General features: G+C 37.4%; 1 protein-coding gene across 8 annotated transcripts in view; it reads left to right on the forward strand.

The window, feature by feature from the left end:
• ATP9B (ATPase phospholipid transporting 9B (putative)) overlaps positions 1 to 27,500 on the forward strand; it is a 290,806-nt gene that overhangs the window by 205,221 nt on the left and 58,085 nt on the right. For all 8 annotated transcript variants that reach the window (XM_038389752.2, XM_043508242.1, XM_043508239.1 and 5 more), the window contains 2 exons: positions 10,938 to 11,098; positions 26,094 to 26,236. In XM_038389752.2, coding sequence (XP_038245680.1) covers positions 10,938 to 11,098; positions 26,094 to 26,236 — 304 coding nt within the window. The remainder of the gene's footprint in view (positions 1 to 10,937; positions 11,099 to 26,093; positions 26,237 to 27,500) is intronic.

Raw genomic sequence — 27,500 nt, forward strand, 5'->3', positions numbered from 1 at the left:
ATGGCCACCCCTGGTGTTCCAGAGGAAGGAGATTTTAAAAAACAACAACCTTCCAGAATATATTGGAAAGGCAGATGGGGGAGAAATCCTTTACTGAGCCCTGCCAGTGGCCTGCTAAAACCCTGAAGTATGAGCACTAGGAACATAAGACATAAATCAGATGTGACCCCCAGCGCTCCTGAGCTCTGCCCACTACAAGAAACGCCATAATACAAGTGCACTCATAAATTTGTCCAGCTCTCTCTCGAAATTCATTAAGATGTTTGCCCCCACAACTCCTGCTTGGAGTCTGTTCAAGAACTTCACCCTTCTGATATGAATTTAAAGTTCCATTAAAACTAATAGTAAAAGGTTCTATAGCCATGTAAATAAGAAGAAAACTAAGAAAGAAGAAGTGGGGCCGCTAAACACTGAGGATGGAGTGGAGGTTAAAGATAATCTAGGCATGGCCCAATATCTAAACAAATACTTTGCCTCAGTCTTTAATAAGGCTAAAGAGGATCTTAGGGATAATGGTAGCATGACAAATGGGAATGAGGAATGGAGGTAGATATTACCATATATGAGGTAGAAGCGAAACTCAAACAGCTTAATGGGACTAAATCGGGGGGCCCAGATAATCTTCATCCCAGAATATTAAAGGAATTGGCACCTGAAATTGCAAACCCATTAGCAAGAATTTTTAATGAATCTGTAAACTCAGGAGTTGTACCAAATGATTGGGAGAATTGCTAAAATAGTTCCTATTTTTAAGAAAGGAAAAAAAAGTGATCCGGGTAACTACAGGCCAGTTAGTTTGACATCTGTAGTATGCAAGGTCCTGGAAAAAATTTTGAAGGAGAAATTAGTTAAGGACATTGAAGTCAATGGTAAATGGGACAAAATACAACATGGTTTTACAAAAGGTAGATCGTGCCAAACCAACCTAATCTCCTTTTTTGAAAAAGTAACAGATTTTTTAGATAAAGGAAATGCAGTGGATCTAATTTACCTAGATTTCAGTAAGGCATTTGATACCGTGCCACATGGGGAATTATTAGTTAAATTGGAGAAGATGGAGATCAATATGAACATCAAAAAGTGGATAAGGAATTGGTTAAAGGGGAGACGGCAACAGGTCCTACTGAAAGGAGAACTGTCGGGTTGGAGGGAGGTTACCAGTGGAGTTCCTCAGGGATCAGCTTTGGGACCAATCTTATTTAATCTTTTTATTACTGACCTTGGCACAAAAAGTGGGAGTGTGCTAATAAAGTTTGCAGATGATACAAAACTGGGAGGTATTGCCAATTCAGAGAAGGATCAGGATATTATACAGGAGTATCTTGTAACCTGGAGTAATAGTAATAGGATGACATTTAATAGTAAGAAGTGTAAGGTTATGCATTTAGGGATTAATAACAAGAATTTTAATTATAAGTTGGGGACGCATCAATTAGAAGTAACGGAAGAGGAGAAGGACCTTGGAGTATTGGTTGATCATAGGATGACTATGAGCTGCCAATGTGATATGGCTGTGAAAAAAGCTAATACGGTTTTGAGATGCATCAGGAGAGGTATTTCCAGTAGGGATAATGAGGTTTTAGTACCATTATACAAGGCACTGGTGAGACCTCACCTAGAATACTGTGTGCAGTTCTGGTCTCCCATGTTTAAAAAGGATGAATTCAAACTGGAGCAGGTACAGAGAAGGGCTACTAGGATGATCCGAGGAATGGAAAACTTGTCTTATGAAAGGAGACTTAAGGAGCTTGGCTTGTTTAGCCTAACTAAAAGAAGGTTGAGGGGAGATATGATTGCTCTCTATAAATATATCAGAGGGATAAATACAGGAGAGGGAGAGGAATTATTTCAGCTCAGCACCAATGTGGACACAAGAACAAATGGGTATAAACTGGCCACCAGGAAGTTTAGACTTGAAATTAGACGAAGGTTTCTAACCATCAGAGGAGTGAAGTTTTGGAATAGCCTTCCAAGGGAAGCAGTGGGGGCAAAAGATCTATCTGGTTTTAAGATTCTACTCAATAAGTTTATGGAGGAGATGGTATGATGGGATAATGTGATTTTGGTAATTAATTGATCTTTAAATATTCAGGGTAAATAGGCCTAATCCCCTGAGATGGGATATTAGATGGATGGGATCTGAGTTACCCAGGAAAGAATTTTCTGTAGTATCTGGCTGGTGAATCCTGCCCATATGCTCAGGGTTTAGCTGATTGCCATATTTGGGGTCGGGAAGGAATTTTCCTCCAGGGCAGATTGGAGAGGCCCTGGAGGTTTTTCGTCTTCCTCTTTAGCACGGGGCATGGGTGACTTGAGGGAGGCTTCTCTGCTCCTTGAAGTCTTTAAACCATGATTTAAGGACTTCAATAGCTCAGACATAGGTGAGGTTTTTTGTAGGAGGGAGTGGGTGAGATTCTGTGGCCCGCGCTGTTCAGGAAGTCGGACTAGATGATCAGAATGGTCCCTTCTGACCTTAGTATCTATGAATCTATGAACTTGGGGACACACTCTTCTTTGGTCTTCTTCGAAATCTAGATTCAGCAGCAGTAAGCCTGGATGCATTTTCCATGTATAGATGCTTGTATCCTTTATTAGATCACTTAATGTTCCATCAGCTATCTTGTATTAATGTCAATGCTGATTCTTTTAATTTCTTCTTTAATATTTCTTCCGTTTCTTCACTTGCTACATTTATTAGTGGATGTTTAAATCTGTTTATCTAGAGCATACAGCTTTAGTCATTTTGATCACTTTTTTAGATTGCTCATGTTGTGCTACTTTGAAAGTGATGATATTACCTTTTATGGTAGCATTTACTTTATGATGTTCAATACTTTGCTTTTCAGTTGTTTTTATGGCATTATTGTGGATTTATCTTTGCTCTTTTTTTCCTAATATACATAGCAAGAATCTTGATATTCTCATCAATTCTCTTTCATCTTTTTAGATAGCTAACTTTCATTTCTAAAGTGAAATGCTTGGCTGTGAGTGAAAGTTTAATGTTTCTAGTACTAAAAAACCCTCATCAAATATATTTTATATAATTACTTGAGTAACAAAGATGTGCGAAAGATGGAAAATTCAGAAAAAGGCAATAAAGCCCACTAGATATTTGATTTTGGGGGGGAGAGGGTAAATCCATTTTTTCACAGAATCCTGGAAACAGACAAGTATGAAAACAAAAGGGCATAGCAAGAAAAATTATACTACGGATTGATTCTTGATGTAGGGATTCAAATTCTAGGAAAGTTTGAAATAATTTATTCTGTAGTAAAAGGGTCTGAATGGATTAAAAATTACAATTTTTGAAAATTTAAGGAAACTAGTTTCAGCTTCTTTTCTCTTGCAATTTACTTTTGTTTTAAACTATTCAGCATTTCAGGAGAGGTAGATCTAAAATAAATCTTAAAATAAGAACAGCGAAGTTGTTTGCACTCATTACTATTCTTTTTCTGCCACAGAAAGTGATGAAGAAAATAATCATAATCACAAGCGAACTTGTAAAAATGTTGATAGACAGGAGAAAAGGCGGTTTTAATAAAAGATGCCTACCTGCTGGAGCGCCAAGCTTTCTCAATGGCCTACTTCCAAAGTGGTCAGAAGGGGACCTCCTTTCCTACAAACAATAGTCTGTCTGTATCTCTGGGCTTCTCCCATGTGTACTTTAGGAAGTGTGGCAGATGGGGGCACCTGTACCATAGTAGATGCACCAAAGTGGAGGTCTTCCTCTGCTCTTTCTTAAGGAGCCTGCTGTACAGGGAGCTTTCTATGCATGGTGCATAAAGTTTCCAACACCAAACTTCTAGGGCTCCTTTTTAATGACTAAATTTCCACACACTACTTTTAAAAAAAAATGTGAAATTTCCTAAAAACATTCTGGTAACCTTAACTCTGACCCACGAGATGGGCATACAAACTCTTTCAAATATGTGTGTCGTTAATATAGGTGGTGAGGAGTTCTCAATCTAGGAGTCCTAACTCCTGTGGGGGAAGGGTTGCTACCACCTCCCTTTTCTTTTCTTTTTCTTTTTTTTTAGGAGGGGGTAGGGGAGGGACCTGAAACTTTTTTCTAATGTATGTGTTTTTAAAAAATATCAATTTCATTTTAAAGACTTTTTTGAAAGAACTATTAGCCTCTTATAGGTTTTATGAATTGACCTCCATTGAATAACCCATGCATTTAACTTTTTACATATAAAGGTAGAAGTTACTTGCAAAACCTGAAACTGAAAACAAATATTTTATGCCACACTTTGAGCTCAGTTGTAAATTCAGAGTAACACTGTTGTCTTCCAGAAAGTTACCTCAGATTTATACTAGTAACTAGTGTAATGGCTTGGAATATGCTGGGGGAGTATAGGCTACATAGTTACTTATGTGTGTTGTATAATATTTGTGTTGTCTAATATTTACATGAAAAAATAAGTTAGCTAATATTTTTGTTAAATCAAGTGAGCTCACATATAATATTGTTTTTCTTCAAAGGAATTAATATCAGTTATTTAGCTGTGATGTTGATTTTATTCATTCAGGTATTCTAAATTCTGTTCTAATAACTTATACCTTGGGCCTGATTTTCATCATTCTAGTTTCACACCTATGTAACATTATTATCAGGTCTCTTAAGTATGTCCCTGACTTACTTACTCCCTAGTACTTGGGGGGAGAGTCATCTTTTCTGAATATCCTTTAACATACTTGCTCCTTGCTCTTACTTTTAAGAGACCTGATTAAGTATATGAAGGTACATGTGTCTGATGAATTTTAAAACAGTTTTGAGTCATTGAATAGTGTGAAAATGAAGCTCAAGAGGAAGTTAACTATGTATAAAATATCTGTGTAAATATAAAGTTGCCAAAAAACCCAAACCTTGGCCCAAAATTTTGCAATTTAGATTTCCAAAGTTAGGCATGTAAATGTGTATTTACGAATTTAGATAAAAGTGGCCTGATTTTCAGAGTATCCTCAATTTTCAGTGGGTTTAATGGGAAACTCTGAAAATCAGACCATTTTTATTTAAGTGCCTAACTTTACACAACTAAATTTGAAAATATGGAGCTTATTTAATTAGATTAAATTGAAAAATGAACGTTTAACCCTGTGATTACATTAAATTATACTGAATGTTGTGGTTTCCAATGTCACTAGATGGCTCAGGTGATTGAATAATTATTCAAAATTGATGGGTAGTCTTGTGAAAACCATTTAAAATTGATAGCTTACCACAGAGGAGAGCCTGTCATTAAGAAAGCAAAAGACCTGTATAGACATCAAAGTTTTAGAAACCATTAATCTTTTCAGTATCTTAGTATGCTCTGTGTACATTTTTATCAATTGTTCTTGTGTGCAACAGCTACATTACATTAAAGTAGTTAAAGAATGGTGGGTACCAGTGCACAGCACCTGCTCACTAATGCCTTGAAGAGTTTTTGTTTGTGTCAGTGTAAAAGTGTGGAGATTAAGTAGTAACATTAATTTTTTTTAGAAGAAAGTGTAATCACAGAAATGTAATGAAGCTTCGATGCACTTTCTAAATTACATTCAAATAGAGTTCCTCTGAGTACTGTTTCAAATATGAAAGTAAAATAAAAATACTGTCCATTGGTCTAGCAGCATAGTAGTATAACTATATGACTATGAGTAATCCAGTAAAGAAACAGAACTGTTTAACTTGTACTGTATTACCAAATGAGGACTTTAAAAGACAGCAGATAGCATCAATCTTGAGCACCCTCTGCTGATCAAACTGTGATATGGCAACCCTTTAGGAAATTGCTTGCTTATCTTTTAAGCTTTGAGGTAGACAGTGTACTGTGGCAAAACATTGAAATGCATTACTAATGTTAAAAATGTTACTAATCATGCAACCAAAGTCATCAACCTGTCATCAAAACTTGGTTGCTAAAAGTGATAATTTTAGACTCAGGAATATCTCGGGATAAAGCGGATAAGTTTTTTTTCAAGTTGTGTAGAGTACTAGAAATAATGGGAAAACGAATAAAATTAAGATTCATAATCCATTGTATGATAAGCATGAGTTACCTTTTTTTGGTTAAATTCATCTTGGTTTGTTTTTTCTTTGTGAAAGCTACAGTTTACTTGAACATAGAGTAAGCAGTACTCTGTTATGATAAAGCATATCACATATTTGAAAGAGAAGGAATATTTTTTTAAAAGTCATGAAAACTATGGCTGGTATTTTGAAACTTGGGTGCCTTAGTTTAGGCACCTAAATCCCTTATGTAGGCATCTAAATAAAAGGCATAAGGAACTCCTATTGGGGTCAATATGACTAGCGAATGTTGAGCATCTATGAAATTCGGACCACTTTTATTTAAATTATTTAGGTGCCTAACTTTAAGACTGTATTTAAACAAAAAATTGGTTATGTTTATTTGAGGTAGGTAGAGAGGGGAGGAAATGTATAAGCTTAAATTTTAGATTCCTGAGCAAAATTATAAATATTACCTGTTACCAAACTAGAAATGCATTTTTAAAGAGATGATTGTATTATTATTATTATTATCATAACTTTGGCAACGCTTTGGGAAATGTTCCCCTGCCTAGTCATTGCTGCCTCTTATGATTAAACAAAGGACTGTGATATATTTAAAAACTGACAAAACAGGGACACTGGCTGATAGAAACTTTTTCTTCAATAAATATTCATTTTAGGTATTTCAAATATTTTGTTTTCTGTTTTTTTTATGTGGGTGTTTTCTCTTGATTTTATATGTACTCATTAAAAGGATAAGGAAGGTATTGGTGCAGAACACAGCATATTATGCACACCATTTCACGCTGTTTGGTATTTATTGGGCACAATAAGATGAATTAAGGGAAAATGTGTAAATATAAGTTCCTTTCTTCTTGTTGGCTTGAGTCAATCTTAAATTTCGAATTTTTTTTTCTTTTATCAGTTACCCAATGTGTCCCCTTGTTTAACAAAGAAGTGCACAATATGAGAACTGAATCACAGGAGTTCCTTTGAAGTTATTACAGTTAATAACAAAAGTACATTCTTATAGACTTTGAAATCTGAATTTGTAAATACAGATTTAGTAACAAATATTACAATTTCAAATGGGATTGCAACATTCTGGTTTGTCATTTTATTTAGGGAGCCTTTCAAACATAAGTTATTGAACCAATACATTCTAATAGTAAAAAAAATGATGTTTATTTAACAGATGACTGGCATGATAAACCATAGTGCTTCAGATGTGCGTGGCTGACGTGCACTAAGAACATACAACACGTGTGTGTGTGAGAGAGAGAGAGAATGAATAACTGTACACCAGCTATTTTCTAAATGAGAAGCTTGTTTCTGTTTAACCAAGAATGTAAAGAAAGTGGCTGAGAAATGTGGATTTGGAAAATTGTGTCTGAGCAAGCATACAATGAAGTGTCTGAAATTACTCAATTTTTATTTATCTGCCTTTCTTGGTATTCCTGCTACTTCAAAGTAGAGATGTAATTTCTTTTAAGTTTGGAAAGAAAGAAAAATATCAATAGATATTATTTCTTGAATGAAACATAGTGTGCAGTTCAGAGTCTGTTTTCGTAGTCAGGACATTTTCAGCTATTGAAATGCAAATGAGGGCCAAATTTGTTCCTACCATACATTACATGCAACTCCATTGCAGTCAATACGATGTTAATGCAGAATCTGAGTGATGACTGCAATATGATTACTTTTGAAATAAACTTTACAGAAGGACATATCTCAGAAATGTACCCTTTTAAAAAAAAAAGTTTTATAGGTGAGGAACTACACAGGATCCTTTTGTGTATTTAGGCATATTGGAAGAATTATTCTGTAAGTAGTGTAACAGCTGTGGAAACTAATGTTTTCATAAGATTAAACCTTACAGGACTGTTATGTCAAACAGCTTTGTTTTTTATGTTTTGTTTAATCAAAGTTTTTGTCACTTTAAACCTTTCTCACAAAAAATAAAATAAGTTGATTTTGTTGATGCTTTGTGTGACTTGGGCCTTCTTGCTTTCTGATGTACCATTGTAACATTGCATTTGAATATTAGACTCTTTACTCATTCATTGACTCAAGCATAAATAAAATAAAAAAACTAGACTAATGGATTGGGGGGGTTGTTTTGTTTTGCTTAAGCAGAAAAATATCATGTTTATCCTTTTTTGTTGGTATAAGCCATTATTTTACTGAGAACCATTATCTATTTAAAACTTGCTACATAAGTTAAATAGGAGCTAAATGGATTTGTGATTGTTGCCATTAGTAGCATTTTAGATTATACAAGCAATTATTGTGTTCATTATCCTTGAGCAGCCCCTTTGCAAAACTATTGTGGCTGTCTTATGTACAAATTTTCCCTTGGAGATTAAAATTTCCAGTGGCGTATTTAATTTTGTTATCACAGTTGTTTCAAACAGGACAAATATTAAGACAAGCAGAAGAAATTTGTTTTACAAATATAGGAAATTGTAATAAATGTTGAAAATTACTCCGTATACTTAATTCACCTTTATCTTATGTAGCCATAATTACTTATTCTGGTTATGGATATTTTAGGTGCAGAACAGGTTCTTATGACTATGAAAAGCTTCATTCTTTCATTGGTAGTATAAGTTAGAAGTCTCTCAAAAGCACAATTGGTGAGGTATATATTGAAATATGATTCCCGAATTCACCTATACTACGGTATATTTAACAAGAAATGGGTTAATTAGTTTTTTCTTCAAAATGTGTGACAGACTTTTTTTTAACTACCTGGATAAAATACATAACAGTTTGATTGCAGAAACTACTGTACATGTAACATTATACTATAAAGCTATTTTCATTTGTGTGTTTGATATATATGTAATTCCAGGAGAGAATTTTTGAGGAATGTAGTATGCAGTTTAAATAATTCATTTTTTTCTTGTATATCCTCTTCTTTTGAATGGTTATCACATGTAAAGTTGACTTCACTGTGGATAGCAAATAGAAATGTTAAGATTGTCTAATGACAGTAATGTAATGTGCAGACTAGTGGGGAGAGGAGAAGTTATCTTGTATAACAATTAATCACTCCACTTGAAAGAAGACTTTTTTTACTGTGTACTTGCAAAAAATATTTTACCTCAAAGTTTTCTTCTTGGTTTAAACACTGTTCCAACAACATAGTAGTTGGATTTCAAACTCTTATGTTCACATCTGTCTTTATCAATTAGAAAGGTATTAATGCTTTGAATTAGCTACATATCAATGTGCAGTGGACTATATTTAATGTTTCTGTCTTGTGAGTGGCATTTTTTCAAAAGAAACTTTGTATTCATTTCTGTTAGTTTTTGTCTTGGCTTTTACAGTCTTTCACTGCTATGATGAAGGAAAAAAAGTGAGGTAGTGGTTATGCATATTGCAAGACAGTGATTCTTTATTTTATTACAAAAAAAGACCAACTCTAGAAAGCCAGATTAAATCATTCCTTTCACTTTTTAATGGGATTTGGATGAATAGAGTAAAATATGCACTTTGCATTCATTGATAGCATCTTTAGGTTGAGGTAATTGAGTCTTTTTTCCCTGACTGAATGAATAATGACTTCATCTGATCCTCAGCGAGGCCTGAAACTTAGACCGCCTTTGTCAACGCAAAAAGATCTGGGCTTTGAAACATGCTCTACTTCCCTGGCTTAATTTTTCTTCATTTTAATCCAAAAACCTATTTTTCTCAATAATTCAAGCATAAACTATGTAGTAGTTGAAGCAGCGGAAATTGCAAGATATTTGTCCTCGTTGTGCTGCTTTTTAAATGCAGCTGATAAATCGGCCGCTGTGGTCTTCAGCTGCCTAGTTCTCAAGGGAAGGGACACCCCATGCTCAGGCAAGAATGCTGGAATTTTTCAGAACTATTTAAAAATAGTTCTTATACATATTATTTATCTAGGAAAGTGTTATGTTTTACTATCCTTGCTGGCAGGGCCTAAAGATAAAAGGGCCTCTGCGATGGGGCTTAGGCATGCCTTGCTGACAGAATTTTCCAATATAGTTTACTGACTAAAAGATGATCCAAAAAAGTGGATCTGAAATAGTTAATACAATATACATTATTGGAATAGTGGGAGTCTTAGTTATACAGTTTTTAAAATATCTTTTCATTAGAAACATAGTAGCTGATGGGAGATCTACTGGCATGACACATTATTTAGGATAATGCTTATCAGAGGGATTGAAGTATTTTCTTTTTTACTTGTGGAAAGCATGGATTCTATTTTCCATTTTAAATCACAATCAGTAGACATTCCATTTGAAATTGATTTTATTTATCCCAATACTTATGAAAAGCTTCTTTAGTAATAAGATGGATTTGATATAATAAATAACTGTTTTTAAAAAAAGGTCAGGGAAAAATTGATGATATAAGGTCAGATTTCCAAAATGGTATTTCTTTTAAAGTAGTACTGTATGCTTACAAATTACGGGTAGTGTTAATATCTCTCATTTTTTTGTATTACTTCATATCTGACTTATGATTCTCAATTCTACCAAGTCTGGTGGTTTTACACCAGCAAATGAATAGTAACACTACAAAAAAATCATGTAGATTCAATAGTTTTGCTCAAAAGAAATTCTGGTCTGAATATGTGATAGAAGCAAATTACTCCCCCACCCACCCATCCACCCCAAAAGGTGGTGGTTTCCATATCAGATATAAGGTAACTCAAAAGACATTTGTGGGACAGTTCACTCTGTGATTGTTGGAAGTATTATTGGCCTGTAAACAGAAAACTTTCATCTCATGTAAATGTGGGAAAATATTCAGATTTGATTATTCAAATTCAGTTGAACATAATAAAAACAGATTTCAAATAAGTATTATTGGCCTTCTAGTTTCTAATTGAATAATTGCATAAGGTGTCAATATGTGAATGATTTATGGTTAACTTATATTTACTGATTTATATTGCTTCCTTTAGGTTGGTTTACTGGACCTTGAACTGAATCAACTGACCAAAGCCCTGTTTTTGGCTCTAGTTGCCCTTTCAATTGTTATGGTAACCTTGCAAGGATTTGTAGGCCCATGGTACCGCAACCTTTTTCGGTTCCTCCTCCTGTTTTCCTATATCATCCCTATCAGGTATGTATAAGAACAAGAGAGAAACACAGATGTCTAATTTCACTGATTGAGGCTTTCTTGAAATGTATACTCAGTTCTCATTGCAAAGGAAATTGATCTTATCAGGAAGCTGAAGGAGAAGGAGCCAAAAAATCTGCTGATTCTTGAAGGATCAGTCTACAGAAAACAATACTGTTGTATATTTTTGTATAATGTTCATCTTGCAGGAGTAATCAGGATAGCTAATCCTTTTACTAGTATAAATGTATTAATAAGGATCCAATCTTGGTATATCAGAGGATATAGTTTTAGAAAACGTGTATCTGAATGAAGTATTTCATTTATTTTGGCATTTGTAATTTCTAATGCCTTTTCAATTATTTAAAGTGTTCTGGTCTTGCTAGTTAAAGTACTGAATAAAAACATAACTTTTTTTCCATACACTGATATATATTGAATATAGCTTAATAGCTGTATAATACAAATGCTCTTTTGCAAGAGCCTTTTTTAACTACTGTTAGATACTGTACACAAATAGAAACTTTTCCTAAATTAATTAGTTCATTAAGCATGAGTACAGTATATTCAAATTGAGGTAAACTAGAACATGAACATAAATATTTGTAATCTTGTGTTCTACAGAATGTAAAGCTCACAACAAGAAGCTTTACGTAGCTAAGAATATTTTTTCCCTTTCTAATAAAGTTTGCGTTAGCAGAAATGAGAGTGACTGCACCACAACTAAGGTGGGGCAGAGTTTGTCTGGGACTTACCTGGGAAGGACAGCTCTGATTTATGGGTGGGGGGGAGAGGAAGTAGGTCAGAAACTGCTGTAAAAAAGGTGCTCGGTGGTCAGCTTTGCAGCAATGACTCACCCCCACCCCCAGGAATGTGAGGTCCAAAGGGCATAAAGGTACGAAACCTGGGTGGGGCAAGTCTCTTTGTTCCACACAGCGAATAAGCACCCTCTGCAAGTCAAGGTAGAGATAATCATTACCATTTAGATGATAATTTGTTAATTTAAGAACCAATAATGGACTCAGTGCTATATAAGACACAAAAATAAATATAGTCACTACCCTGGGAACTTTCAGAGAAGTAGGTAAATCCAGGTTTTGGTATACCATAGTATTTTAAAGGGGAGCAAAGAATTTTCTGTCCAGTATTGGAAGAGGATGAAGGGACTCTATGGGTATCCTATCTTTGTCCAAAAGCACCCCTCCCTGTCATGGATTTTGTAAGTTCACATATGTGCTTGGTTGGAACAGAGTCAAATAGTTTGATTCTCAACTGTGACCTGTTTTACACTCAGTTGGTAAATGTATCTATTAAAAAAAAGTACTTGAATATACTGTGCATGAAGATGGGGACTAAATATATTTGTCAAATGGAAAGGGGCACAGTTAGATAGGGAAATAGTATTTTACAGATTTTTAAGAGAATATTGGAAGCGGTGGAAATTTGGGGTTTCTTTTAAGTAGTATATAACTACATTTATTATTGACAATTATTGTGCAATCAAAAATATTTGTTCTCTGTGTGTATTGTGTGCACTATTAACCCATCTATGTATGTGAACAAATCCTTTAAACTAAGACTCTTGAACCTGTTGCAAAAGGGCAGAGCTGCTGCTGTTAAATTCATGATCTCTAATCAAGGAACTGAATTTACAGGAAACCAGGAAGGATCCTCAGTTTATCTTCAATACAGTTACAGTGTTGATCTTTCCCAGAATTAGCAAAGGCCCACAAAAAGTGTGGCCTTAAGCCAGACAAAAAAATTATCTCACCAATAAGCGCCTCAAATTTCTGGGGGTCCTGCACAGTTAAGCCATACATAGCAATTAAATAGAATTTCTGCTAACTTCAGTGCAGTTAAGCACTGAAACCAGGAGATGCATTAGAGTATTAACCATCAGGCTCTCTACCCATATCTGAGACTCTCTAAAAGTGCAGCAGGAAACTCATTTTGCTTACTAGCCCTTCATAGCTAAGTGCCAACTCCACTGCCACTGACCAGCACCTACTGTTCCTAGTGTCAGACATACTGACTCCTTTTAGTGTTTCTGGTTTGCCTGTTAAGTTAGCATTTGTGTCCCAAGAAGTTCTCTTCCTCTCTCTAGTTAAATTGTTGTTTGTTATCTAATGGTTACAATTAAACTGACATTTCGCTGTAAATCTTCATTTCTGGGACAAGAGGCGAGTGAAATCTTTCAACAATTTGGCAGCCGAGCATGATGATTTTCTGTCAGGCCCAAGTCCTGCTTTGTTTCTTTGCAGAGCACTGGCTGTGGTTTTTTTCCCCTCTTTTACTATGAGTGTTTGAACTCTATCTGAAAGTGCTGTAATGAAGAATTTGCGGGGGGGGGGGGGGCATCTTTCTATCAACGGATTGTATAAAAACTCTGTTACTTGTGTGGTGCCACTCTTTGGCATGTATTAATTTTCTGTTACTAAATATTAAAGGGTATTAACTACCCTATTGAGGCAAAAAGTGCCTGTATTTCTTAAAAAGTTGTGGGTGTAGGTTGTCATCTCTCTGTGAACATGCAAACTAAGAAAGGTTTGGAGAAGTTTATAGGGGGTTGTCTGCTGGGAAAAAAGAGTGTGTTATTCCACAAGAGCCTTTGTTTAAGCCAAGGATTATAAAAATATATAGAGGGCAGATATATCTTGTTACAGTGTTAAACTGAGGGGTTTGCTTGTTAACATACTGAATTCTTACGTACTAACCCTGTGCCGTCTTCTGTGAGCATGAGTGGTCCTGGATGAGGCTCAACTAGAGAGGAGTACATACAGAGTATGCATACCCCTGATATAAGGCTTAACTTTGTAACAGCTCCATTGAGGGCAAGATCTGATCCCCTTCACTCATAAAAGAGCAGCTTGTGTGCTGCAGTAGCACTATAGCGTGTCTCTGTGGTAATTTGATTGCTTGCAGAGGAGCATTCTGTCACATCTGCACTCTTCCAGGACCACCTGTTATAACTGTATTTTCTCAGACCAGGAAGGAGGAACTGCACCTTGCATGACTAGGTAGCAGATTTCATTTTCTCCATTTGCAATATACTGCCCTGGGATATAGCTTTGAATGCTATTTTGAATTATTTTTAACTACCTTCTTTGATTGTGTAATAGGATTAGTTCCATCAAGTACATGAGATAGTCTAACAAGAAATGCTATCAGGAATGATACATTACTGAAATCTGAAATGTGGCATATTGATATCTGAAGGAAGAACAGACAGAAATCTAGCTGAGAATAGACTTTTTTTCTCCAGCATATACATCTACTCCCACACTGACTTTTTTTATCTTGAGTCAGCCTTGCATAAAGTTACCACCCTCTGTCTCAACAAAATAAACAGCTCAGATCATACTGTTGTTCAAATGTCACTACACTTCTCTTCCTCTCCTCAGGATGTTAGACATGGAAGCTGAAGCTTGACCTATTCTCAAGCTTGTACTTGAACTGTAAACCTCCTGGGATCATAATTCCAAGAATAAAGATAATGAAGAGGCAGGAGTTGTGTTCTCTCTCACTGTGAGATGTTTTAAAACAGTTATACGGAGGGAAATAGTTGAACTTTTCTCCATAGATAAAGGTAATCAGTGGAAAAAACTGGCTGATAGCAACAGAACATATTTATACTGGGAACTGTTCTGGTGTCTCTATTGGTAAATACACAGAGGGAGTTCAGCAAAACTTTAAATGGAAAAAAATATATTTGATTCATCTGGCCTAGAGTAGGTTTTTCCACTTCAGCAATTAAGCAGATTATCATCTTTGGCCATATATCTTTGGAAAAAGGCACATAGATAAAACATTAAGGTGAATAGGGTAGAGGAGACAGGTCATTGACCAACACTGAAGGAGCCATCCAGTCTTTTTACTGACCCCTATTGGTATACGGTGGTGGAAGTCATCGGAGATGTCAGCATTTCACTATATCTTTAGGCTCCCTGCCATGTCAGAGGCAGGCAGGGGAGCATTAAAACATATTGTAGATTACTATGGTATCATTGTGAACATTTGCTCTAAATAAAATCCTTGTTCATTCTTCCTCTTTTTGGAAGATCTTCTCAACACCTGTGTTCAAGTGTTCGTTGCCATTACTGAGGCCATTATCACTTATATGCCAATTTTCTCTGTATGTAGTTAAGTGAGTCTCCACCACAGTATTATTGCTATTTAATAGTAATATCAAGATCATAGCTGAAGTTTTGGGGTCTCATACCAAGATCTTAAGTGAATGACATTCACTTAGGTTTTGAAAGTGTTAAAAGCCTTTTATTCAGCAGACTGTCTTTTGGATCATGTCCCTCCTAGCTAGTGAAGGGCAGGGGACAAGAACTGGGTTCACTTTTGGTGAAGACCATATCGCTGCTACTTGAAACTGGAAGAAGTTGCTAAAGTAAAGTTTTGGTGCTGCCTTTGCTGAAGAGACAGTCAGTTCATGCTTACAACTTGACTGGCTGTTGTCCAGTATCTGTTTTTCAAGTACTGGTTAAGTTTATAGAGAAGTTTTTGTGTTGAGTAAACTAAATACATCTGGATGCCGCAAATCTCTTTGATCCTTGTGAATCTGGGTTCAGTCCAGGATGTAGCTCAGGTGGCTTTTGTCCCCTTGACCAAGGCCTTTCATTCTTTTGATCCTGAAGTGGTGTTCACTAATATGCATACTCTAGTGTGAGTGAATAGGCCTGCTCTTGAGTGACTCTGTTCTTTTTTTGCTGGATAGAGCACCTTATGCTGGCAGGACATTCCATGAAGGGCTCTTGACTTTGTAGCACTCTTGAACTCCTTGGTTCAAAATATCTTGAGACTGTCAGACTTCAGGGCACACTGCAAAGACCATCTATTTATTCTGGCTTTTGAGGTGGGAGAGCATGGTAAGGGTTGATATTTATTTTTGAACTGGGGGATGTTATTTAGGATAGATTTTATTTCTGGTTGGTTATTTTCATGTTTCGGGGTGAATGGATGATTCTGGTTTTGCTTTGATATGATTTTATTTTTAGTGTGAACCTCTAGTGTTATCTTGCTTATGCATAAAGATCATGGAGGTTTAATTCATTGAAGATAGTGTGCAGCTAATTTTAAAGAGGGCTAGCAGTCTCATCTATTTAGTCTAAATGAAAAAATTAAAATATTACTCATTATGTAGCACACATGGCATTTAGATGGGTTGAGTGATCCTCCCTCTTGCAGTCCTCGTCAAATTTTATTTGGAAGATTTTTAAATGGTTGCCAGGTTGGTATGTAAGATCAATTGCCAACATGCTGATGAATGGAGGCTTTCTACAGTCTTGTTCATTCTAGCTATTGGCAGCCACAATTAGATATTTTGTAGAGGAAGAAGATTTCTAGGTACCTAGTTTATCAAATATACTGGCATTGAATTAGGATTGTTTTCTGATTTTTATTTCAAATTCTGCCAGTTCCTCTTTAAAACCTGCACTTCATGCTCTATGTCATCCTTCCTTGGTTGCTGGTAGTCCATGTGTTACAGAGCTAGAAAGTTCCATTGGCAGTCTGGAGCAGCTCCTGTCCTATTATGATTTCCCCAGTGGCAGCAGGTAGTACTGGTTGTTATCAGCTATACTACACAGTGTCTATAATGTGGCTGACAGCTGTGGCATTATTAAGTGGCCTTAAAAACATTAGCCCATAACAACAGGTAACCTCTACAGATTCTGCTCAAGGGCTTCATGTCTTTCCTTTCCTTTCCTTTCTATTTGATGTTTCCTGAAACATAACCTGTTTCTCCAGCATATATCTCCATGGTTCTGCAATGGCAAGATGCAGCACTTGACTCCAGTTTAATTAATGTCCTGTTAAAATGCATCAAAATTCTTTTGCAAGAAATTGGACATAACCATTGAAGATCCCATGAAACTAAATAATCTCCAGCTACTTAGTCAGGAGGAAAATTTAACAGTGCCTGAGAACAGCTGTGGGAACATCTACTTTATTTTGTATGATGTCATGTCACATTTTATTCATTTCTTGAAATTAAATAATCTGTCCTTGCAATCTCTCCTGATATGAAAGTCTCACCATGCATCCATTCATTGTCATCCATGTTTGAACACCCTTCTGTATTTTTTTGTATCTTATTTGAGATAAGATGACCAGAACTGGAAAAAATTTTCTAGGGGAGGGTACCAATTAGTATATTATATGCAGTTTTCAATATTTTCTGTCCCATTCTTTATAACTCACATCTTCACATTTTGTTTGAGTTCTAATGGCCATGGTACACTGAGACTAGGTTTTTCACAGAGCTATCCACAATGATGTCTTTGTCTTCTGTGGTTACAGAGCCCAGCAATGTATATGAGTAGCTTGCATTTTTCACTCCAATGTGCGTAACTTTGGATTTACCAACATGGAATTTTATCTTCCAGTGTATTATCCAGTCAAATAACTTGGTTAGGTCTCAAGAGGTTCCTTAGTCTTCTTTAGCCTAAATACTTTTGTCACCTGAAAACTTTGCCACCAAACTGCACACACTCTTTCCCAGACAATCATAAATATATCAAATAGGACAGATCCTAACACAGTCTTTAGCAACCTGCAGTTTACCCTTTGTCACGATTAAATTGGACCTTATATTCCTACTGCTGCTTCACATTTAGCCACTTTCAAATCCATAACAATTTTGGGTTTCACCCTTTGACTACTCAGTTTCTTTAGTAACTTCTTGTGAGGGAATGTTGAAGTTTAACCAATAGTTTTTTCACTGGTTTATTGATGTATTAAAGCAATTAATATAATAGTGAGATATCATTTTCTTTGGAAAGAAACTTTGCTGTTCAGACCTTATCATATCATGATCTTCCTTGTATTTTATTGTTCCATTTTTATTTTCTTTTTTCTGTTCCCTATGCCCCATTGAGTTTACTTTTGGGTAGCCTTTATGATATTGGAATAGCAAAACTTGGGAAAAGATTATCAGGAAGTGAGATCATTACTCAGCAATAGAAGGACAAATAGCAACCTAGAGTTGTGGAATAGCTCCAAATGTGTTTGGTCCATGGCCGGCAGATCGATTATTCAATATAAATGAAGATAAAACCTTTCAATATCCATTTGTTATATGTAAGCACTGATTCTGCCTTTTGTAAATTTAAAAGACTTTTAGTTTGTGCTTATGCTGTACATCATTTGGACTGATCAGTGACGCATATCACCAAGGTGAGGTTTAAGTTGATTAAACTAATTCTTGTAGTCTTTTAAATTCATTCTGTAGTTAGATTAATTTAATTTACGTGTTTCCATTATTCATACCATAGGGCTTTAGTTGTCCTTTTATCTGGAGTTTGGAACTTCCTTCCACACACTTTCAGTTACAAATTCTGATAGGAGAGATTCTAAAATTACAGAGAGCAGGGCATGTTTCTTAATTGCTTTCCACTATCAGTTTGTAATACTTTCTGTATTTATATTTCATTTATTAGAGGAAATACCACAGTCTGGGCATACATACAATAAAAAAATCCACAGAATTTAATATTACAGCCATTAAGTAAGTTAGACTTGCCATAATAAAAAGCGTATACAAATGCCCTTTCCAACCAATCAGGCAAAAACTACAATATGTGTACCATATGTATATTGAATAATGCCCTAAAGATGGACAAAGTCAAGTTTTCTCAGGCCAGTGGGAATTCCAGAGTTAGCGACCTTCCATTAAGACCTATCTATCCCCAGCCCCGAGTATCCATCCCTAAGAACTGTTTATCAGCTTACCTCTACTTCCATGTTGAGAACTTGATGCAGCTATGATGTAGTAAAGACTGACCAAATTGATGGCACCACAGAATCTTGAGCTTCAGAGGTGGGACTGACTTCTTCAGAATTTACCAGTCCTCAGATGCCACTTTGAAAGATTTTCAGGTCTAAACAACCATGACTCAAACTGTAGAAGAAAGTTCATGCTCTGAGTCTGTTCTCCAAGAGTGGAGTCATAATGCATAGAAGGTATTTCAAAACACTGTTAAGTTGGCCTGGCATCTTGTCTCGGCAGCCTTCAGTGCAGCTGCTGCCTCATGAATAGATGTCTGTAGGCATAGGCACCAACTCCGTGGGTGCTCCGGGGCTAGAGCACCCAAGGGGAAAAATTGGTGGGTGTGCTGCACCCACCAGCAGCCAAGCTCCCCCCCGGTCCCAGCTCACCTCCGCCTCCTTCCCAGAGTGCACCCCTTCCCCGCTTCTCCTCCCAGTGCTTGCCACTGTGAAACATCTGTTTTGTGGCGTAACAAGAGCGAGGTGGGAGGAGCAGGAACACGGCACTCTCGGGGGAAGAGGCAGGGCCAGGGCAGGGATTTGGGGAAGGAGTCCAATGGGGCAGGTAGTGGGCGGAGTTGGGGCAGGGACTTTGGGGAAGGGGTTGGAAGGATGCGGGGCAGGGGTGGAGTCGGGGCCAGTGGGGGGTCAAGCACCCACTGGCCCCAGGAGAAGTTGGCGCTTATACTTGTAAGTGTGCATAATTACACTTGGATGCTATTAAGAAGCTAGATGACCTACCGTAAAATACACCCAAAAAAGTCTGAGGACCAGGTAGAGACCGTTTTACAAAGAGATGTAAGTGACAAAAAGCCTGTATTCTCTGGGCTCAATATTTCACTCCTCCACCACCTTCTGCTACAGAAAGTGTAGCATGAAATTCACCTTTTTGGAATTTAACAAGCTAATGTTCGAATCATTGACTGGATTCAAAGTTGCCTGATATGATCCTTTTGGGAGGGTGTTTGGCCTCAACAGCAGCAAAAACTGAAGTGTCCTAAGCCCCCTTTCTTCAAGCACTAAAAGGCTCCAAATCTATAGCCATTCCATCAATGCCAGCAGCTTCACAGGACTTCAGAGGGAGACTTCTGGCATTTTACCCTCAAAGGCCTAATGGTCACCTCAGAGTACATGGGTCTTGACCATTGTTCAGTGTAGCTGCAAGACCATCTTTCAGAGAATCCTTCAGATTATGAATAGCTATTGCTGCCTGCCCAGCTCTTCCTGTCAATTATGAGAATGCCCTTGAGAAGTTATATATCGGAAATCCACCCATTCCTAACAGTCCTAAAACACCTGCTTCTGAGAAAAATAGGGGAAAGGGTTTTATTCCAGGTACTTTCTCAGACATTACATTCCAGATAGCTCAGGCCTATACTAGAATTCAGTAATCTATATGTGGTTAAAAAACAAATCAACCCTGGAGATACCCTGGTAACCAACCTGCCTCTTATATCAAATAAATTCAATTTACTAAAAAGTCCATATTTAAAAGCGTCTGATTGTCCTATTGCTATGATCTAGCAAGTCTGCTGTTAAATTATATCACGGCTCCTGCTCCCTATGGCAAAAGAGCTTCATATATATCACATGAGAGATCAAGACAGAATACATGATGAGGTTATGTGTCATAAAGGGTTTATTGGCATGAGATTCAGATGTCCATATTACTTGTGAGAGGCTTTTCTACTCGTGAGTTAAGCAGGCTATCCCAATGAGTTTAAATGAACATTTATATCATAGATTCATAGATATTACAGTCAGAAGGGACCATTATGATCAACTAGTCTGACCTCTTGCACAATGCAGGCCATCGAATCTCACCCACCCACCCTGCAACAAACCTCTCACCTATGTCTGAGCTATTGAAGTCCTCAAATCATTGTTTAAAGACTTCACTCCATGTTATGTATAGTTCTGTATAGTACATATGTTTTACAAAAAAAATTATACAAAGGATTTAAGCAGTTATAACTAATTTTGTATTTTTCTATCTGTAGCCTAGGTCACTTAATTGCAGTACTGCGAAACTAACAGTACAGTTTTTTGAGGGAGAGAAAAAATTAATAAAAACTTTTATACTTACTTGAAGTATAGTAGCCATTCTATACATAAAAATATCATAACTTTAAAATATAATATTTAAGGACTGTTCAGAGCTAAAGATATGTGCCAAACTGACTGGATATAAATTCTAAGTGTGTTCCATTGCAAAGCTGGGAAGTTTAACCCTACAGGGTTGGGAGACATCAAATCATAAGACTATCGCTGGTCCAAAGCCTGAATATTATCCATCCTGTACCAGTATTCTTGTACTGTATTATTTTTGTAGTGGTCATCTGCTCCAGTGTTTATTTTTTGTTTTTGAAACAACCTCTTTCTGCTGCAGTATTTGTTTTTGAAAGCTTTTCTGTTTGCTGACTTTTACCTAATAGCAATACAAATAATGCCTACTGTGGTTGAAATTCACTAATTTTTTTTCTTTCTTTAATTTTGTTTACTTTGTACATTTAATAGCACAGTCTTTCATGATTTTACCTGCATATCAGATCAATAAGTTTCTGCTGTTCAGTGTACCTCTTTCACACAACAATGAAAGAAGAAAAATCTTTTTTAAAATTAGGAAGCATGACTGTAAGGCTGCATACATTGTCTGGGGCACTCTAGGCAGGCGTAGTACCTAAAACTATTTTTAATTCATTCAAGCTAATTTGTTTAGATTTCAAATTGGAAATTAATTTAACATAATTCGAGCTGTTCTAGCGCCTCTTCAACATGAAAAGAGAAGTCGCGCAGCAGCAGCAGAATCACACTGGAACAAACTGAGTTCTTGAGCGCAGGTAGCACAAGGGAATTATCAAGTTTTGTGAAATTATTGAAGTATTTCAGACTGAACATTCAATATTGAAACAATATTTTAATAAATAAATGCCTACTGTGTATACAGCAGGGGCGGTGGCCAAACCGTGGCTTGCAAGCCACATGCAGCTCTTTTACAGTTAAAATGTGGCTTGAGGAGCCCCCCACCTCCTCATTCTCCACTTATGAGACTTGGGGGTTGGGGAGAGCTCGGGGCCTCTGCCTTGCAGCAGGATGGTGGGGTAAGGGCTTCTACGCCAGCAGGTGTGCCCCGGCTCTCAAATTTCTGAAGATTGTCGTATGCAGCTCAGAGGGTCGGTAAGTTTGGCCACCGCTGATATATAACCATATATAGTTAGGGATGTAAGATCTATTATTGGTTTCAGAGTAGCAGCCGTGTTAATCTGTATTCGCAAAAAGAAAAGGAGTACTTGTGGCACCTTAGAGACTAACAAATTTATTTGAGCATAAGCTTTCGTGAGCTACAGCTCACTTCATCGGATTACTGTTCACTCTCATCCTAAACCAGAAGTTTGTGTCTTTCTGAAGAGGTTGAAAGTAAGAGTTTAATTTTTTCTGTAAGAGGCAAGACTTCTTTATTTCGGTGCTTGCAGGAAACGCTGAAACACCTGAAGGAAGTTAAATCAATTGCCTTTTCCCTGGTTTTCACTCAGTTGCCATACAGGAATCCAAGCCCTTTTCCTCTCTGATCCTTGAAGTAAGTTTCACCAAGGGGCATCAACTGAAACCACAAACATTATTTTCTTATGGAGTACAGTGCCTCTGTGTGAAAAGAGCTCAGTAGTAGTAGCAGTATCAATTATTTGTATTTCCACAGCACCTAGAAGCCTTAGTAATTGACCAGGACCTTGTGCTAGGCACTGTACAAACACAGAACCTGTTTCCTATCTTCTTTGAGAATCATACATCCCATTTGCTTGGGGCAGAGAATTAGCTCAAATCAGAGTGTGCTAGAGATCATTTAGTAAGGATAAGCTAGACAGTTCACTTCCCTGCCTTCTGTATTCCAAAATAGTTCAAGTTTGGTGATCTTAGGACACGCTGGAATTCCTATTTGTTTTTCCTAGCTGTGAGCGAGTGGGAGGATTCTGGTGCAAAATTTTAAAGAACCTAAAGATTATTTGAGCTGTTGGATTGTATATGTTAAATGTCAGATAAAGGGGGTTACTGGAGTAGTATGTTTTTATAATTGTATTTTTAAAATATGTCAAGGGGTGCTTAAAGCAGAAGAATGACTGCATAAATTAAAAAAATTTAGTACATACCAACTTGTTCCCCGTCCTTTTTCAGAGATGCCTCTCAAGCAACTTCTGAAAGAATATGCTGTGGCCCTGCTTGTCTTTATAAATTCCAGGCAATGGTTGCACAGCATCTCAGGCTCCTGGAAATCTGTGTATATCTATGCTTGTCCCTCTGGCTCTATAGAACCTCTGCATCAGTAGTGTCCAGATTTTTCAAGCTCAAGGCCAAATATATTATTTAAGAAAGGGCAAAGGTCCTCAGTTAATACTTGAAGGCAGATTCTCTGCTTTGTTCAATTTCCTTGTTCCATTCAGGTGGTGCAAAGGAAGTAGAAACCACCTGAAGCGTCCTGCTGGGAATTGCTCTGGCATTTCAACCAACATAGCCTGTTTTTATGCCACCCTCCTCACAGTTCCTGGTGCAAAGGGGTGTGTTGGAGTGGGAAAGGGGAATGGATAGCGCACACTGTGCTCTAGAAAAAAGAAAAGGAGTACTTGTGGTACCTTAGAGACTAACAAATTTATTTGAGCATAAGCTTTCGTGAGCTACAGCTCACTTCATCGAATGAGCTGTAGCTCATGAAAACTTATGCTCACATAAATTTGTTAGTGAGCTGTAGCTCACGAAAGTTTATGCTCAAATAAATGTGTTAGTCTCTAAGTTGCCACAAGTACTCCTTTTCTTTTTTACCTAATCTCTGTGACACCAGTCGTGATTTAGCTTATGTACTAGTTCTTCCTGTTTATCCCCTATACTCCTAGCATTTGTGTAGAGACAGCTAAAATACTGAGCAAATTCCCCAGCTGATTTCCCTCTTGTTGCTTGAAGCAGTGACCCTTTGTAATTTTCCATGTCCCTCCAGCATCTAGCCCTCTGTTAAGGTCACTCTTTTTATGCTTACCTGTGGGCTTTTGTCACCTGTCACCTTTCAACTATTTTTGAACTGTTGAATTTAAGATAATTTTTGTCATATAATCAAGATTCTCTTACTGCATAAAAGTTTTTTAAAGGAAAGATTAAAAGTACCAAACATGTGGAGCCTGTACAGCACCAAGCAGAACATCTCTCTCTCTCACAAATATCTGTATCTAATTCGACTCTTCATTCAGGGGTACTCGTACCCTCTCTTGCCATGAAAATCAAGTAGAAAAATTATTATTGAAAACAATTGTACAATGCTTTTATCATGATTAGTATTTTGGTAGTATCAACAATGTGCTAGGTGACGGCCGCACATAGAGACGATGCAGTCCCTGCCAAGCATCAGAAGAAAGATCTGGGATTGGGAGACACTATACAAAATAAAAATAAACAAATAGCAGCACTTCTAATGAACCGATAATGGTTTCTTAAAAAAGAAAAATCTGTTAGTCCCCTATTCTGTTGCCTGTCCTACTTGTTTAAACCATTTTATTGTGGCTTAAAGAAACTGGAAGTTATTGTTCCAGCTATTATGGATAAATCTCCAAGTTGAAGCCCTCCAGATGATCAAGATGATAGGTGCCGACTCCATGGATGCTCCTGGCTGGATCACCTATGGAGAAAAATCGGGGGGTGCTCTGCACCCACCAGCAGCTCCCCACCCCACTCCCCCATCCCAGCTCGCCTCCTCCCCTGAGCTCGCCACATCCCCACTTCTCCCCCTAGCTCCCAGTGCTTGCCACCGCAAAACAGCTGTTTTGCAGCAGCAAGCACTGCAGGGGGGCGGGGGAACACGGCATGCTCGGGGAAGAGGCGGGGCTGGGGCAGGAATTTGGGGAAGAAGCCCAATAGGGGCAGGGAGGGGGCAGAGTTGGGGCGGGGACTTTGGGGAAGGGGTTAGAATGTGGCCGGGAGAGGGGTGGAGTCGGGGTTGGGAAGGATCGAGCACCCACCAGTGCCAGGAAAAGTTGGCACCTATGATCAAGATTAGACAAAATTGGCAAGGAAGGAACTAAGGAGATAGCAGAGAATTATCTTTGAGAGAAAAAAACCCTGTGTCCAGAAAAGCCTGTCTTTCCTTTTGGCCTGAGCCTGATGGAGTCTTTTGCTGAGCAGATTACAAAAGGAGTAGCGGATGAACATTTATTTCACTATGAAAATACATGTATTGAAAATGCTAAATATCATACGACTCTGATTAAGCATGTCTGTTGTCTACATGGCATGTAGCTATCTGTGAATTACTATCCCCTTAGGTGAGTCTCAGTTGCTGCTGCATGAACAATATTCGTATCCATTACACAGTGATGGCAAGGGTACAGATGGGAAGCATTTGAAAGGTTTTTAGTACTTCTGCCATCTTGGTATTGCTGTAAGATGGCCTGTTGGGAATCTGAAGGGAATTGCTGGTATTCTGTCCCCAGCAGCACTTTTAAACAGATAGCACTATATTAGACAGTCTTAAATGAAGTCATAATTTGATCTTTAGCAAGAGAAATGGGACTGAAATCAACTCTGACTGACTGACTTGTATGGGAAAGGATGTGAAATTTATTGGTTTTAAGATTGGGACACTACTCACAATCTTGTATTCTGAAATGAAAGCTTGATTGTGTTGATGGGACATTTACAGTGCCTTTAGCACATTGCTTGCATTGTGAAGGGGATGTCATGCTAACTTATATGTGTCTCCATATGACAAAGTGAAAATAGCTTTTATAATCAACAAATGATGGAAGTCTCCCTTTGAAATTATCTATAAAATGTATATAATTGCGCTGAATTATGCATCGTTATATTTTAATCAATATTTTCAATACCGTAACTAAATTATATCTCTAACCTTTGTGCACACTTGCAATTTTTTTATAGTTCTTCGAAAGGCCAAGCAGACCTATTAATATTTTTTTTAATGTAGTAGTACCTCACACCCCAGACATGGCGTAGCTCCTTATGTTAAGGACTGTATAAACACAGAACAAAAAGACTGTTCCTACTGCAAAGAGTTTATAATCTCAATATGTAGTTCAAATAAGTCATTTTTCAAGATTTTGCTGATAAATGTTATGATAAAAGCAGCTTTTAGTTCAATTTTCAATTATAATTTTTTATAGTTATAATTGTCATCTTTTTAAGATATTGTCTTGAGTTTACACTGAGTATGATGTACTCGTCTTTGCAGTTTACGTGTGAATTTGGACATGGGCAAAGCAGCCTACGGGTGGATGATTATGAAGGATGACAATATTCCTGGAACTGTTGTACGAACCAGCACAATACCAGAGGAGTTGGGGCGTTTAGTATATTTACTAACGGATAAAACAGGTACCTGTGGCTACAGTTTTCATCTGATTTTTTTTATATTTAAGAATCTTTTTTTCCATATATGACCTTTATTTCCTTGTGTAGTAACAGGATAAACGGCCACTGATTCTTTTTTTTAAAGTTAAACATTAAGCACGTGTTTACTTACATGTTTTGATAGATCAGGGCCTATGGACCTGATTCTTCAAGTCCTTATTACCACACACACAATTTATTTCCATGAATAGCTCCCTATTACCAGCAGGAGACCGGGGGTTGGAGGGGGACATTTTGTGGTGATAATCAAGGTGGGCCATTTCCAGCAGTTGACAAGAACGTCTGAGGAACGGTGGGGGGGGGGAGATAAACATGGGGAAATAATTTTACTTTATGTAATGACCCATCCACTCCCAGTCTCTATTCAAGCCTAAGTTAATTGAATCCAGTTTGCAAATTAATTCCAATTCAGCAGTCTCTTGTTGGAGTCTGTTTTTGAAGTTTTTTTGTTGAAGTATTGCCACTTTTAGGTCTGTAATCGAGTGACCAGAGAGATTGAAGTGTTCTCCAATTGGTTTTCAAATGTTATAATTCTTGACATCTGATTTGTGTCTATTTATTCTTTTACGTAGAGACTGTCCAGTTTGTACATGGCAGAGGGGCATTGCTGGCACATGATGGCATATATCGCATTGGTAGATGTGCAGGTGAACGAGCCTCTGATAGTGTGGCTGATGTGATTAGGCCCTATGATGGTATCCCCGAATAGATATGTGGACACAGTTGGCAACGGGCTTTGTTACAAGGATAGGTTCCTGGGTTAGTGGTTCTGTTGTATGGTGTGTGGTTGCTGGTGAGTATTTGCTTCAGGTTGGGGGGCTATTTGTAAGCAAGGACTGGCCTGTCTCCCAAGATCCGTGAGAGTGATGGGTCATCCTTCAGGATAGGTTGTAGATCCTTGATGATGCGTTGGAGAGGTTTTAGTTGGGGGCTGAAGGTGATGGCTAGTGACGTTCTGTTCTTTTCTTTATTGGGCCTGTCCTGTAGTAGGTGACTTCTGCGTACTCTTCTGGCTCTGTCAGTCTGTTTCTTCACTTCAGCAGGTGGATATTGTACTTGTAAGAATGCTTGATAGAGATCTTGTAGGTGTTTGTCTCTGTCTGAGGGGTTGGAGCAAATGCAGTTGTATCGTAGAGCTTGGCTGTAGACAATGGATCGTGTGGTGTGATCTGGATGAAAGCTGGATGCATGTAGGTAGGAATAGCGGTCAGTAGGTTTCCAGTATAGG

This window comes from Dermochelys coriacea, chromosome 2 (genome assembly GCF_009764565.3).
Source record: "Dermochelys coriacea isolate rDerCor1 chromosome 2, rDerCor1.pri.v4, whole genome shotgun sequence".
In the NCBI taxonomy this organism is placed as follows: domain Eukaryota; kingdom Metazoa; phylum Chordata; order Testudines; family Dermochelyidae; genus Dermochelys; species Dermochelys coriacea.